The sequence below is a fragment of the Lepidochelys kempii genome, chromosome 2 (genome assembly GCF_965140285.1).
Source record: "Lepidochelys kempii isolate rLepKem1 chromosome 2, rLepKem1.hap1, whole genome shotgun sequence".
Classification (NCBI taxonomy): domain Eukaryota; kingdom Metazoa; phylum Chordata; order Testudines; family Cheloniidae; genus Lepidochelys; species Lepidochelys kempii.
This window is the reverse complement of record NC_136381.1, coordinates 268,749,203-268,763,996: the sequence shown is the minus strand read 5'-3', so window position 1 is coordinate 268,763,996 and position 14,794 is coordinate 268,749,203. Positions and strand designations below refer to the sequence as shown.

Genomic DNA, 14,794 nt, shown 5'->3' with positions numbered 1-14,794 from the left:
GTACAGATCCCAAGGCCAGAAGGGACCCACCCGATCATCTAGTCCGACCTCCTGCATCACACAGGCCTGGCACATCCCCGGAGGCAGATCCTTTAGAGCCACACACCCTCTTGGTTTGAAAAAGCAGCCCCAGAGAGCGACAGCAAGTGGCCGGCCCTACTCCGGCCTCACTGTCAGCGACGCCACCGACTGCTGCGGAAGAGACCCGGACCCCTGCGGCCCGAGCCGGGGGGAGCCGGAGCCGCGCACCCCCCGGGCATCTGAGCCCAGGGGCAGTGAGTGGATTGGTTTCCTCTCCTGGAACCACAGACTCAGGGAAGATCAGGGCTGGAAGGGACCCCGGGAGGGATCCAGTCCAACCCCCTGCTCAGCGCAGGACCAGTCCCCCCGCTAGACCCAAGGCTGCAGCCGGTCGCGCTGTGCCCGGCCCGGCGCTGCGGGCGGGGAGGCGCGGCTCGCAGGGGACTCCCCCAGCCGGCCGCGGGCGGAGCCGGAGCCCCCCACCGGGCGCGGGGAGGCTGCTGGGAGGTGTAGTCCCCCCCGGAAAGGCTGGCCGGGAAGGGGGCAGGACCGTTCCCAGTGATGCTTTGCTGCCGCGCACGGAGGGAGGCGACGACAAGGGACCTGCTCTGCCCGCGGAGCTTCCCCCTTCCTGCGTGGGCGCCCCACGCCCCTGGCTCCGCCCGTCTGCCCTGGCTGCCCCCCGCGCCCGGGGGAAGAGCCGCTCCGGCAGGGACCGAGCCTCCCCGCCCCAGCCCAGCCGAGCAGCGGCAGCCCCGGCCGCCCGGGCTCCGGGGGAGGCGGGCGGCGAGATGTCCGGCGGGGTCGCCGCTGCCCAGGTGAGGAGTGGGGCGCGGGTGGGAGCGGGGCTGGCCGGGGCTGGGCTGGGTTTGGCGGGCAGGAATCGGGCACCCGCCGGCTTTGGGGGCAGCCCCCGGCCTCCAGAAGAGGCCCCCGGCTGGCCCTGGGGCGTGTGGGTCAGAACTTGGGGCGCGGGTCCCTGGAGTGATAAACGGGGTCCGGTTAGCTGCCTTGTTCCCGACCAGGCTGCGCCCAGGTCCCGAGTGGGGAGCAGGGAGGTTTGAAGGGCCAGGAGACCCGGGCACTTCCCGGGGTAGGGGGGCTGGGGGGGGTTAAAAAGAGGGGGTTGCGCGTCCCAGTGCTGGGAACTGTGCTGGGTGGCACCGGGACCCCTAAAAGGGGGGTTTCCACAGAACAACCCGTGTAGATTTGCTCCCCCCCACCCCCCGCCTGGGGTTCAGAAAATGCCCAGTGGGTGACGCCGATCAGAGTTACTTGGCACTTGCCAGCGGTGGCCTCTCACTGGAGAGCACCCTGGGGACCTGTGTGGTGCTCCCTGGCACAGCCCAGAGTTAGCTCCTCCTTGGGCTGCCCTCACCCAGCCGTGTGCCTGCCGGAAAGTGCTGTGTGACATGACCCAGGGTCACTCCGTGCTTGGGACCCACATATCCCGGGAGCTTGTCTGGCGCGGAAATGTTGCTGTTTTCACCAGCCTGCAATCAGCAGTCTCAGGTTTGTGCAGGGAAATGCTGTCCGTTAGGCAGATGGATGGCTAGCCTGACTTCTCACCGGGCAGACCGCCTGCCTTCCCACAGCGAAAACGCCTCTCACGGGGCAGCCTTCCCCACAGCTGCCATTTGGGGAGTGCTTTGCCTGTCACAAAGAACTCCAAGTGCATTCCCAAAGTTCTTGCTTTTCCACGAGCCCTCAAACCAGCCAGCGTGGCTTTGTTCAGTTCGGGCAGGAGCACGAATCTTTGTATGGAGCTTTGTGGTGTGCCCGGGGCTTGGCGAGAGACCCTCCACATCTCCTGAAAAGGGGTCGTAAAAAAGGGAGAAAATATGCTGAGATTCTTGCTCTTTCTTTCAGTCGCAAAAGCAAAACCCCACAGTGCCATGGGGCTCAGTCAGGGGAGGTAATGTAGTCTAGTGCGTAGGGCCCTGGCTGCTATTCAAAGGACCCTGGTTCTGTTCTACTGTATCACTAACCTGCTGCATGATTGACCTTGGGCAAGTCTCTTCATCTCTGTTTCTGCTCCCACCCTTTGACTGTCTTGTCTGATTAGATTGTGAGATCTTCAGGGCAGGGCAGGGCCTGGCTTTCACTGTGTGTTTGTACAGCACCTACCGCAATGATCTCGGTCGGCGCCTCTAGGCACTACCCTAAATACAAACAAGAATTACAGTAATCCTCACTGTGGTGAACTAAAGGAGCAGGAGCTTCAATAGTTGGTAGCAGTAGTAAGCTGTTATCCTCAATATAGTCTAGCCACTAGCGGGAGAAATGAAACACACTTTACAACCACGTTACACAATATTAATTTCCTGGGGACAACTTTTTCTTAGTTCTCTTTCAAGCCTTTTATTGCTGGATGACTGAACACAACGCAGCTAAAAACAGCAGCAAACAGCAGGTCAAGAGCCCAATGACGTGGGACCATTTTTATAAAAAAGGTGGTTCAGGGAAGGATCCTAGTCAGGGGCAGCAGAGAATGAAACTGCAAACAAAGCTAGTGTGTTCAGAGGCTTTTTAGACTTGAGGAGGGGTTCAGCCATGGGGGAGTCTCTGGCAGGGGGAGGGGGCCCACGTCCAGCACCTGAAGAAATGCGACCACCGCCGTTCCATGCCCTGCCCAGCTGGGATGCAGTGGTGGACGTGCTAGATCGCAGGTGGTGTCAGTCAGGGCATGGATGCCAGCAGGGAAGGGGCCCTGGAGCAGATCTCACCAGAGCAGATATTATAGGAGGAGCCCACGATGTTTGTTCATGTACGGGCCGGTCGGTGTCCCTGAAATGGAGTCACACAGTTGGGAGAATTGAGGGCTGGTGCCAGCCCATGGAGAGAGAAGCCCCCAGTTTGTCCCTGTGCGGAATACAATATGGACAGCGGCAGGGCCATCATCCCCACACACGCACCCCACCCCGCCTCTGCCCAGCCCAGAGTGCAGAGGCCACTTTGGCCTCCGAGTCCCGGCAGCCCCCGGCCTCTCTCAACGAGGTCAGCGAACAGCTGCTGCATGGTGCTGTGGGACTCGGGAAGGGGTGTGAGCTCGCCAGCCTCGGTGAAATCAGGCACCGTTCGGCCTGAGCGAGGGAATCCGAATCTGGCCCTCGCTGACCAGCGGCAGAGTGGGCTCCCAGCCCAGCAGAGGGCGTCCTGAGCCGGGTCAGTGCAGTTGCCCTGTTCGGTGACGTGATGTCCACTGGTCTTTGGGAAGAGCAGCCCTGCCGTCAAACTCGAGCCTTCTGCCCGGCAGCTTGTTGTCAGTGTCACGTCAGCAAGGCTGGGGCATCAAAGCACCATAATAGGGCCCGGCAGGTTGTGTTTCACGAGATACTGCGGGGTGAAGTGTTTCTTCGGAGGCTCCCCAGCCCCGGGGAGGACATGAGGCCAATGGGCAAAAGGGGAAGGTCAAAGGGGAATCCAGCATTGCATTAAAACGTGTCGTGACTCACCCGTGGCTGTCCCTGAAACAGAGTGAGACACCCCCACAGCCCGGACACGCACACGCAGGGAAGTGTGTGCAGAGCAGGGAGTCGGCACGTTGACATAAACGCATGTGGGCCTGATTATTCCCTCCCCGCCCCACCGCCTTGTGTATTCGTTTGCCCCTGTGCAAAATAGATACAGGGCCCAGCATAGGGAGGTGTGTCAGCGGGGGTGGGGGGCTGGCAGGGCACTCCCAGGTAGTGCTCTCTGCTGTGGGGATTGGGGGCTGAGGTGCAGTCCATGGGGGTAGCACCAGGGAGGCTGCTGTAAGTTAGGGGCTCGTCTTTGCTAGAGTCTCTTGCCTTGAGCTAGTTGATTGCCAGTTAACTCGAGGTGATTAAACACCTTCGTACAGGCTAGTTGGGACACTCCCTTCATATTTGTTCCAGATCACAAATGTTTGTTCTTCCCCATAGACTCTGCACTAAGGGTTTATCTTGACCAGCTAACATATTAACATGATCCCTTGCCTTGCCTACACTAGGATTTTAATGTGTGCTAGTTAACACAAGTTCAAAAGACAATGCTCTGCCTAGTGTGGACGTGGCCTGAAGTCCTGCTTGAATCATGTTTTGAGAGTCTAAGGGGTGCATAGGCCTTTGTGCTGGCCCCAGCACTGGGTGTCTTTCACCCTGTGGTGATGGTTTATAATGAGAATTGCCTCCTTCCTCGGGGCAGAGGGTTGTGAAGTGTAATTGATCCATCCTTCTACCATGCTTTGAGATCCTTAGATGAAAGGGCCAGGTGGTTTTCTCTTCCTGTGCCCTAACATGCAAATGTCCTTGGCTAATCTCTGCATGATTGATGGAACCCGAACAGCCAGGGTGTTAAAGAACCATGAACGATTATCACACATTCCACAGGAAGCCGAGCCAAGGAGCACATAGCATTAAAGGTTTGACAAAGTTACTTCTTTTGAAAATATCACAGTGTCGGACTTAATTATGTCATGTCAGCGTCATGTCATCCCTGAAGGAGCCTTAACGGAAGAGTGAAATGTCAGCAGGCAGCGGGGGGGAGAGCAGCACCAGGGATTCCTTCGATCCAGCGTCTGACGGGGCACGTACGTGCGAGCACGCCTGGGTGAGAAACCATTCGCAGTCGAGGCAAAGGATAATTATTGCTACTGCACCCGGGCAAGGAAAGGACGACACAGGCTGCAGAGCACAATGTGGATTCCTGCCCTACAAACGGCTCCCTGCCGCTCTAGGGGGACACTCAACGCCCTGCTGGTAACTGTAGGAACTGTGGGTATCGGTGATGTTGGATGCCCAAGTTTCTCAGTGCCCAGGGTGAGAAATCTCGAAGGGCCCTAATTTTCTGAGGGCAGGTGCTCAGCACTTCCTGGAAATCAGGCTCCTTTTAAGACCTCTCAGGTTGAACACCCAAAATCGCTAGCCGCTTCTGGGAACATTGGCCTTGTCAGGGTCTGCTGGGGGCAACGTACGTGGTCCATGTACTGTATTGGGAGTGCTCATCACCTGACATGGGAGACACATGCCTTGCAGGCTTTCTGTCTGCAAAACCAAATCGCCCTGTTGACCAAAGGCTGGGAGACTCCAGCTCTGGATCAGAACTTGGTGGCTTGGACCCATCTCTAGCATTGAAATGTTTTGTTTGAAATGTGCTGCGGAGTTTGACTGTGGTGGCAGCTTCCTTGTGGAAGGGATTGTTCCTGACAGTACCCACCTGGGTAGTGGGGCTTGCGGCCAGCTTGGATCAGCACCCAACAGTCTGGATGGTTTTCCTACACATGCATCTCTCCCAAGTAGCATGAGAAGAAGCTTTCTCATGAGACTGGCCGTGTTTCCTCCTCTGCCTCGGGATGGAAATACGAGCAGAACAGCCTTTGTACCCCAGCGCGTATGGTCCAGGTCCCATCAGTGGAAGAGCTGACAGCAAACCCTTCTGGAATATTTGAGCAAACAGTTTGGTTCCAGCAAAGGGCAGAGGCTTCAGGGCTGAGCCTGGGGTAGAAGTGTCTAATTTGGGGGGTTTTGAGAACTTGTTTTCAGATCACAAGTGGGTCCCCAGTTATTTAAAACACTCACACATTCCCCTTCCCCCTCCCACGCACCCTCTCCTCCTCCCCACACACCCCCTCTCCCCACACCTACCTTCACCCTGCACACCCCCTATCCCCACCCTCTTGTTCTGCTAACGGGGCATGGAGGCCTGTCACATTCGCTTGTACCATTCCGTCCTGATCTTGACACGGGGTTTCCAGAGGTCAAACACTGCTGCCCTTTAGCAGGGCTCCTGCCCCAGGGATCTCTGGGTAGCCTTGAGCGGCCAGTGCAGTTCTTGTCCTGCAGGGGCCCAGGCATGGGACAGAGTGGGCCCAGTTTCAGAACAAAGGGCACAAAACCGTAGCCTTCAAAGAGGGGGAAGTGAATTCTTGAACATGAATGACATCCTCCTTTCAATGTCAGTGTCTGACGTCAGTAACTTCTCTAGGGGAAGCGAGATCAGCGTGAGACCGAGGCAAACTTGGGTTTAAAATGCGGGACTGAACCGTCCCGCAAGGCAGAGAAGAGAGGAGTCATTGGCCTGACATTGCCTAGAGGCAGTTCTCTGGGAGAAGTTTCCTCTGATTGATTTGTGCTGACTTAAAACGAACCTGGCTGAGTAACAGGGCAGCAAAGAAATCATGTTCCAGTTAAGTGCTGGCTTCCAGGAGCTAACCAGGAGGCATACCCATCTCTGATCCCCCCAGCTAAAATCTCAGGCAAAGAGGGGCTTCCCCAGCACTGCGGGGCCTGAGCGGTTTGGCCCCAGGCCTTGTCAGAGCACGCAGTACAGGAATCGCAGCTTAGCTCTGACTACAAGCCAGGAGTGACAGCTTTCAAAATCCATCAGGAATGGTAACGGAACGCAAGACCCGAGACTTCCTGGGAGCCGTCCTGAAAGAGAGGCCAGTGCCATCCAGACCCATGCCGCGTGGGTTCGTGCCGTCGTTATTTCTGTCAATAACCGATCTCGTTTGCTAATCAAGCCAGCATTCCACAACCTGCCGGCTTGAATCACCCCAGTGCAGCGGGACAGCAGCCATTATCTGTGCTCAGTCAGGTGGTGGTGGAGATGTCAGAAGCTATCCAAAGGTAACTGGCCCAGTCACTGAGTCTGTCTCCGTTCCCCGGGGCACTGACCCATTCGCTCACCTCCCTTTGTTCTCTCTGCTGCCAGATTCCAGCCTGGCACTCCAACAGGGTTGGGCATCTCTGAAAAGCAAACTCTGTTTTACAAATGTCTGATTCCCAGGGTGCTCTAGGCCTGGCAGATCCCAGCCCCTGCCCTCCATGGGGGATATTCACCCCATCTCAGACTCTTGTATTGCTATCTACCCCCAGACTGTGGTTTTATAACATGCCATGTAAGGGCCCAGGCCTGTGCTGGGGGCTGTGCCCCCCGATGAAGTCCATGGGAGGAAGGGGGTGGGATCTGAGGGAAGGGGAAATACTATACCACTTTTCTCCTCTTTTGCGGGACCGTTTTGCCCTGGATTCCATATCTTGAGCCTGATTCTGATCTCGCTCACTCTGGTGTGGACACCGAAATCAGTGGAGTTCCTCTGGTGTAACATCAGTGCGGACAGGATCAGACTCGGGTCCCTTCGAGCTGGCATACGGCTCTGATGCAGCAGCGATCGCGGGAGTGGAAAGGTGTGAGATATGGGGGGGGGTGCCTCTTTTAACAGCCCCACTCCTGTTAATACCATCACCATGCTCCACACCACTTACATTGCACCTTTCACCCCAGGATCCCATAGGACACTCTCTGAGCACGAGCAAAGGCTCCTGTTTCCCTTGGCAAGGAGACACCAGGGGCTTTGAGCAGCACTCAGCTCATTCTTTGAACGGAGATTTTTCAATGTGCTCTGCTGTCAGTGAGTTCAGATCCACATGACCTGGCTGGGGTCTTCACGCTGCTATCGAAGTGTTGTGGGGGGTGTAATGTCAAAAGCTGCTTCCGACAGATTTTGCTACCAGTACCAGTTACTGACGGGTAAGGATGTTCCTTTTTGTTGCCCTGTCACCTGGTCCGGGAATAGCAAATTGTGATCCATGGGGTGCTCCTGTCACGCTTTGCTACCGCTCACCTTTCCCATCCTCTGGTCCAAGGGTAGCTGGTTGTGACGGATTAGGTCACTCCTGTCACAATTTGCTATCATTTTGCTATCTCTATTTTAAATGTGGACACAAATAAAGAGAGTTATTTTCCAGAATTTTAAAACTTGATTATTGTAACACGGGACATAAACAAGAATAGCTTCCTTTACACTTCAGCTTTTTTTTCCAGGAACAAGCATTCAAACTTATCTTTAGATACACAGTTATTAACAGGTTTTTTTCTTCACTCAAATGTACACTAAAATTAAACTTCTCAATTACTCATTTGTATTCCAGCCGTGTTATTCCAAGGAAACCAGAATAGTTCTCTTAACAAAATAGTGATACAACAGACGTTTCTGTAAACATCTGAACAATGCACACTTTGTGCAGTTGTTCTCTTTCTCCTCATCGGAGGTCTTCCCTTGCGTTTTGCTTGTAACACTCCTGCTAATACAGCCCAGAATGAGGTTTGCTTTTTTTGCAACAGTGTTACACTGTTGACTCATCTTTAGCTTGTGATCCACTATGACCCCCAGATCCCTTCCCCCGGTACTCCTTCGTAGGCCGTCAGTTTCCATTGTGTATGTGTGCAACTGCTTGTTCCTTTCTAAGTAGAGTACTTTGCATTTGTCCTTATTGAATTTCATCCTATTTACTTCAGAGCATTTCTCCAGTTAGTCCAGATCATTTTGAATTTTAATCCTGTCCTCCAAGCACGTGCAACCCCTCCCAGCTTGGTATCGTCCGCAAACTTTATAAGTGTACTCTCTATGCCATGATCTAAATCACTGATGAAGATATTGAACAGAACTCGACCCAGAACTGATCCCTGCGGGACCCCACTCGTTATGCCCTTCCAGCATGACTGTGAACCACTGATAACTATTCGCTGGGAACGTTTTCCAACCAGTTTTGCACCCACGTTACAGTAGCTCCATCTAGGTTGCATTTCCCTAGTTTGTTTATGAGAAGGTCATGCGAGACAATATCAAAACATAAGAACAGCCATCTAGCCCATCTTCCAACAGTGGCCAATACCAGGTTCCCCAGAGGGAATGAACGGAACAGGCAATCATCAAGTGATCCATCCCCTGTCGCCCATTCCCAGCTTCTGACAAACAGAGGCTCGGGACACCATCCCTGCCCAGCCTGGCTAATAGCCATTGATGGACCTATCCTCCATGAACTTATCTAGTTCTTTTTTGAAACCTGTTATAATCCTGGCCTTCACAATATCCTCTGGCAACGAGTTCCACAGGTTGACTGTGGATTGTGTGAAAAAATACTTCCTTTTGTTTGTTTTAAACCTGCTGCCTGTTAATTTCGTTAGGTGACCCCTAGTTCTTGTGTTATGAGAAGCAGTATATAACGCTTCCTTATCTACTTTCTCCACACCAGTCATGATTGTATAGACCTCTATCATATCCCCCCTTAGTTGTCAATTTTCCAAGCTGAAAAGTCCCAGTCTTATTAATCTCTCCTCATATGGCAGCCGTTCCTTGCCCTTCATCATTTTTGTTGCCCTTTTCTGAACATTTTCCAATTCCAATATATCTTTTTTGAGATGGGGCAACCACATCTGCACACAGTATTCCAGATGTGGGCCTACCATGGATTTATATAGAGGCAATATGATATTTTCTGTCTTATTATCTCTCCCTTATTATCCCTTTCTTAATGATTCCCAACAGTCTGTTCGCTTTTTTGACTCCCGCTGCACATTGAGTGGGTGTTTTCAGAGAACTATCCACAATGACTCCAAGATTTCTCTCTTGAGTGGTAACAGCTAATTTAGACCCCATCATTTTATATGTAGAGTTGGGATTATGTTTTCCAATGTGCATTACTTTGCATTTATCAACATTGAATTTCTTCTGTCATTTGGTTGCCCAGTCACCCAGTTTTGTGAGATCCTTTTGTAGCTCTTTGCAGTCTGCCTGGGACTTAACTGTCTTGAGTAGTTTTGTAGTTTGCAAATTTTGCCATCTCACTGTTTACCCCTTTTCCCAGATCATTTATGAATATGTTGAACAGGACTGGGACCAGTACAGACCCCTGGGGGACACCACTATTTACCTCTCTCCATTCTGAAAACTGACCCATTTATTCCTACCCTTTTTTCCTATCTTTTAACCAGTTACCAATCTGTGAGAGGACCTTGCCTCTTATCCCATGACTGCTTACTTTGCGTAAGAGCCTTTGGTGAGGGACCTTGTCAAAGGCTTTCTGAAAATCTAAATACACTATATCCACTGGATCCCTCTTGTCCACATGCTTGTTGACCCCCTCAAAGAATTCTAGTAGACTGGTGAGGCATGATTTCCCTTTAGAAAAAACATGTTGACTCTTCCCCAACAAATTCTGTTCATCTACGTGTCTGACAATTTTGTTCTTTACTATAGTCTCAACCAGTTTGCCTGGTACTGAAGTCAGGCTTACCGGCCTGTAATTGCTGCGGTCACGTCTGGAGCCTTTTTAAAAAATTGATGTCACATTAGCTATCCTCCAGTCATTTGGTCCAGAAGCTGATTTAAAAGTGATCGTTTACAGGCGACAGTTAATAGTCCTGGAATTTCACATTTGAGTTCCTTCAGTACACTGGGGTGAATCCCATCTGGTCCTGGTGACTTATTATTGTTGAGTTTATCAATTTGTTCCAGAACCTCCTCTGATGACACCTCAATCTGGGACAGTTCCTCAGAAGTGTCACCTAAAGAGAATGGCTCAGGTTTGGGAATCTCCCTCACATCCTCAGCCATGAAGACCGATGCAAATAATTCATTTAGTTTCTCCGCAATAGCCTTATCGTCCTTGAGTGCTCCTTTAGCATCTCGATTGGCCAGTGGCCCCACTGGTGGTTTAGCAGGCTTCCTGCTTCTGATGTACTTTAAAAAATTTTTGCTATTAATTTTGAGTGTTTGGCTAGCTGTTCTTCAAATTCTTTTTTGGCTTTCCTAATTATATTTTTACACCTCATTTGCCAGAGTTTATGTTTCTTTCTATTTTCCTCTCTAGGATTTCCTCTCTAGGATTCCACTTTTTAAAGGATGCCTTTTTTGCCTCTCACTGCTTCTCTTACTTTGTTGTTTAGCCACAGTGGCTCTTTTTTGGTTCTCTTACTATGATTTTTAATTTGGGGTATACATTTAAATTGAGCCTCTATTACGGTGTCTTTAAAAGGTTTCCATGCAGCTTGCAGGGATTTCACTTGTGGCACTGTACCTTTTAAATTCTGTTTCACTAACCTCATTTTTGTGTACTTCCCCTTTCTGAAATTAAAAGCTACAGTTTTGGGCCGCTGTGGTGTTTTCCCCACCACAGGGATGTTAAATTTAATTATATTATGGCCACTATTACCAAGAGGTCCAGCTCTATTCACCTCTTGGACCAGCTCCTGTGCTCCACTTAGGACTAAATCAAGAATTGCCTCTTCTCTTGTGGGTTTCAGGACTAGCCACTCCAAGAAGCAGTCGTTTAAGGTGTCAAGACACTTTATCTCTGCATCTGGCCCTGAGGTGACATGTACCCAGTCAATATGGGGATAATTGAAATCCCCCATTATTACTGATTTTTTTCATGTTAATAGCCTCTGTAATCTCTCTGAGCATTTCAGTCACTCTCACCATCCTGGTCAGGTGGTCAGTAATAGATCCCTACTGCTATATTCTTATTAGTCAAACATGGAATTACTATCCACAAAGATTCTGTGGTACACTTTGGTTCATTTAAGATTTTTACTTCATTTGATTCTACGCTTTCTTTCACATATAATGCCACTCCCACCCGCACGACCTGTTCTGTCCTTCCGATATATTTTGTACTTTGATGTTACTGTGTCCCATTGACTATGCTCATTCCACCAAGTTTCTGTGATGCCTGTTATATCAATATCCTCATTTAATATGAGGCTCTCTAGTTCGGCCATCTTATTATTTAGACTTCTAGCATTGGCATATAAGCACTTTAAAAACTTGTCACTTTTTAACTGTCTGCCATTACATGATGTAATTAAATGGGACTCTTTTTCATTTGACTGTTTCTCATCAGATCCTACCTGTATTTTATCATCTTCCATCCTCTCCTCCTTACTAGGACATAGAGAGTCTCCATTAGTAGATCCTTCCCTAAGGGATGTCTCTGTCTGAACCATGTGTTCCTCCACACCTGTTGGCTTTCCCCCAGCTCTTGGTCTAAAAACTGTTCAAGGACCTTTTAAATTTTAAGTGCCATTTAAAAGCCTTACTAAAGTCAAAATATACCCAATCCACAAGGCTTGTCAAAGAAGGCTATCAGGTTGGTTTGACATGATTTGTCATTTTGTCATGTTGGTTTAACTGGGTGTTTATCCTTTTAACAAATTTGTGTCCGTCCCCACCCCCACCATCTTTTCACTGCTGTCTCTGTCTGAGCAGGCACAGGAAACGTTAATCTGCTAACGAATGTGTTTCAGGGGGTGTGACGCTGTATGGAATCTGGGGGATACTTTAGGTTATTGTGACTACCAGGATTATAAAATTGCAATGAGTTATGCCAGATATGCCATGTGAGGCATCTGCAAAAATATCATGATTTGTTTATATGTTTGTATCACCTTTTGTATTATGTGTTACAGATAGGTCTGTATTTCAGACTTGTTGTATGCTTCTGGGTGTCACCCCCAGACAATTGGCCCATTGAGAGAAGGCAGGTACATCTTGGGACTCAGCAAGGCCTGCAGGGACAGGCCTATGGACAGAACTCTGAGGCTTTCAAGCCATGTGCTGGGCAGCTTGTGTTTGGAACAAAGGCCACATGGCAAAAGACTATAAAAGGCAACTGCAGCTCCTCCAGCTTGTCTTCAGTCCTGCTTCTTACCTCTGGAGGGTACGATCCAAACCTAGACTGACCTGGCAATGTGGCTGGCCCTTTGGGGTCAGAAGAACATTTTGTATATGTGAGCAGAGTTTAAAATAACTTCTCAGTGTACTGGACCTAGATGTTGATTGGGAGCCAGAGACAGAGGGCAATAAGGGGACTGTGTGATTCCTTTTTTGCTTCGTGATAACCAGTGTGGGGGATCAGAAGCGCAGTTTGTGACTGGTTGGGAGGTTTGACTTCAGTGTTACCCACCTGTCTTGCAAGTATCTGCTCTCCCTTTTGCAGCCAGCCCTGACCTTGGCATCTCCAGTGAGGGCTGCTCCCAGGCACCTCCAGTCTCAGGGGGTTCCCCTGTACTGAAGTGAGTTAGCTAATGTCCGTGAACATGCCCAGAACTGTATAAGAAGGTGAAAGAATTGTTAATGCTTAGAAATATTTTTTCACACAACTCTCTGGATCCCATGAGCCGTTCTGGCTCGTCACTGCTCTCCTTGCCTTGCTGCTCATACAGGTTATGCAGGCTAGGTGCCGGGCAGCGGGTAGTTCTTTCAAGTGCCTTCCCCTTTAAATGGGCCTGGCCCTGTTCCACCCCACCCCGCTCCTGGGGCTGTGTCCACATGCTGCAGCAGGCTGGACATGGCACTGCCTGCCGACAGCTGGGGAAGTGCTTCCCCTCGGGGCTTCTCCTGTTCTCAGGGCAGAGAGGGGCTGGTGGCTCGGAGTGGGTGTGCTCCTGAGGGGCCTGGGGAGTGTTTGGAGGGGGCGTTACCACAGGTGCTGGAACTACGGGTGCAGGGGGGGGGCTGCCGCACCCCCTCGCTTGAAGTGGTTTCCATCATGTCCAGGGTTTGCAGCTTGGTTCAATGGCCCTGAGCACCCCCACTGTGCAAATTGTTCCAGCACCCCAGGGTGTTATGACAGGGGGAGTTTGTCTTCATCCTGCCTCAGTCTCATCCAGCCTCTCCTCCTCGGCTTCAGGCAAACAATTGGTGTGAGGATGGGGAGGGGTTAGGCCGGAAGGGGAGGTGTCCTGAAGAAGAGCTCTGGCTTGAGAGGTGAGCTACCATATGAAACCACTTGCACCTGCTTGCTCTAGTTAATGTTCTAGGTGTAATGGGCGTGTTAATGACTTGTCTGAGAGATATTTAGTAGGGAGTGTGTTTCCCCATCAAAATCACAGAGGGAGCAAAGTTAATAAGGCTCAGGGGCATGGACCAGAAATGGTGAGCCGTACTTATTTATAGGACTCCCGTACTCTACCCCAGGCCCAGAATCGACTCAGCCATTTGTTTGTCTTCAGGTGCCAGTGACATTTGAAGACGTTGCTGTCAGGTTCTCAGCAGAGGAGTGGGAGATCCTGGAGGGATGGCAGAAGGAGCTTCATAAAGAAGTGATGGAGGAGAATTACCAGTTGCTGATCTCGCTAGGTAAGGAGCAGCATGTTTTATGTCTGCATGGAGGGCTGTGGGCCATTACCTGGCATTGCAGTTACAAATGTGTGTCTTTCCGGCTCTGCCGACATTAAACCAAGTGCAGGAACTGTATTTAAACTTCTCTCCAGCTACACTGGTTTTCAGTGGTCTGCATAGGTAGGGCCAAACTGTCCCTGTCTACACTCATAGATTCATGGATTCCAAGCCCAGAAGGGAACACTGATCTCTTGTCAGGCCACAGGACTTCCCCCAAAATAAGCCCTGTAGCAGATCTTTTAGAAAAACCTCTTGATTTGAAAATTGCCAGTAATGGAGAATCCACCCCGACTCTTGGTAAATTGTTCCAGTAGTTAATTACTCTCCCTGTCAAAAATTTACACCTTATTTCCAGTCTGAATTTGCCCAGTCTTCAGCTTCCAGCTATTGCATTGTGTTAGACCTTTCTCTGCTAGATTGAAGAGCCCATTATCAAATATTGGTTCCCCATGTAGGTACCTATAGGTTGTAATCAAGTCACCCCTTAACCTTCTCTTTGTTAAGTTAAGTAGATTGAGCTCATCGTGTCTGTCACTCTAAGCCCAGTTTTCTAATCCTTTCATCATTCTCAGGCTCCTCTGTGACCCCTCTCCAGTTTATCAATAGTCTCCTTGAATTGTGGGCACCAGAACTGGACACAGGATTCCAGCCCCGATCGCACCAGGGCCAAATAGAGATGGTAAAATAACCTCTCTGCTCCTACTTGAGATTCCTTTGTTTCTGCATCACAGATCTCATTCCCTCTTTCAGCCACAGCGTCCCATCAGATGCTCCTGTTCGGCGGATTATCCACCACGACCCCCACCTCTTTTTCAGAGTCGCTGCTTCCCGGGACTTAAGTATGGC

The 14,794-nt window shown here is 50.7% G+C and overlaps 1 protein-coding gene across 13 annotated transcripts in view; it reads left to right on the top strand.

The window, feature by feature from the left end:
- Positions 1-498: 498 nt before the first annotated feature.
- The window catches only part of KRABD3 (KRAB domain containing 3), a 47,185-nt gene continuing 32,889 nt past the window's right edge, over positions 499-14,794 (top strand). For 5 of the 13 annotated variants that reach the window (XM_078851244.1, XM_078851253.1, XM_078851252.1 and 2 more), the window contains exons 1-3: positions 502-839; positions 12,235-12,485; positions 13,780-13,906. In XM_078851244.1, the coding sequence (XP_078707370.1) occupies positions 12,378-12,485; positions 13,780-13,906 (235 nt within the window). In that variant the 5' untranslated portion in view covers positions 502-839; positions 12,235-12,377. Of the gene's footprint in view, positions 840-12,234; positions 12,486-13,779; positions 13,907-14,794 lie in introns of all 13 variants that reach the window. The other 8 variants (XM_078851246.1, XM_078851248.1, XM_078851247.1 and 5 more) reach the window with 4 other exon arrangements.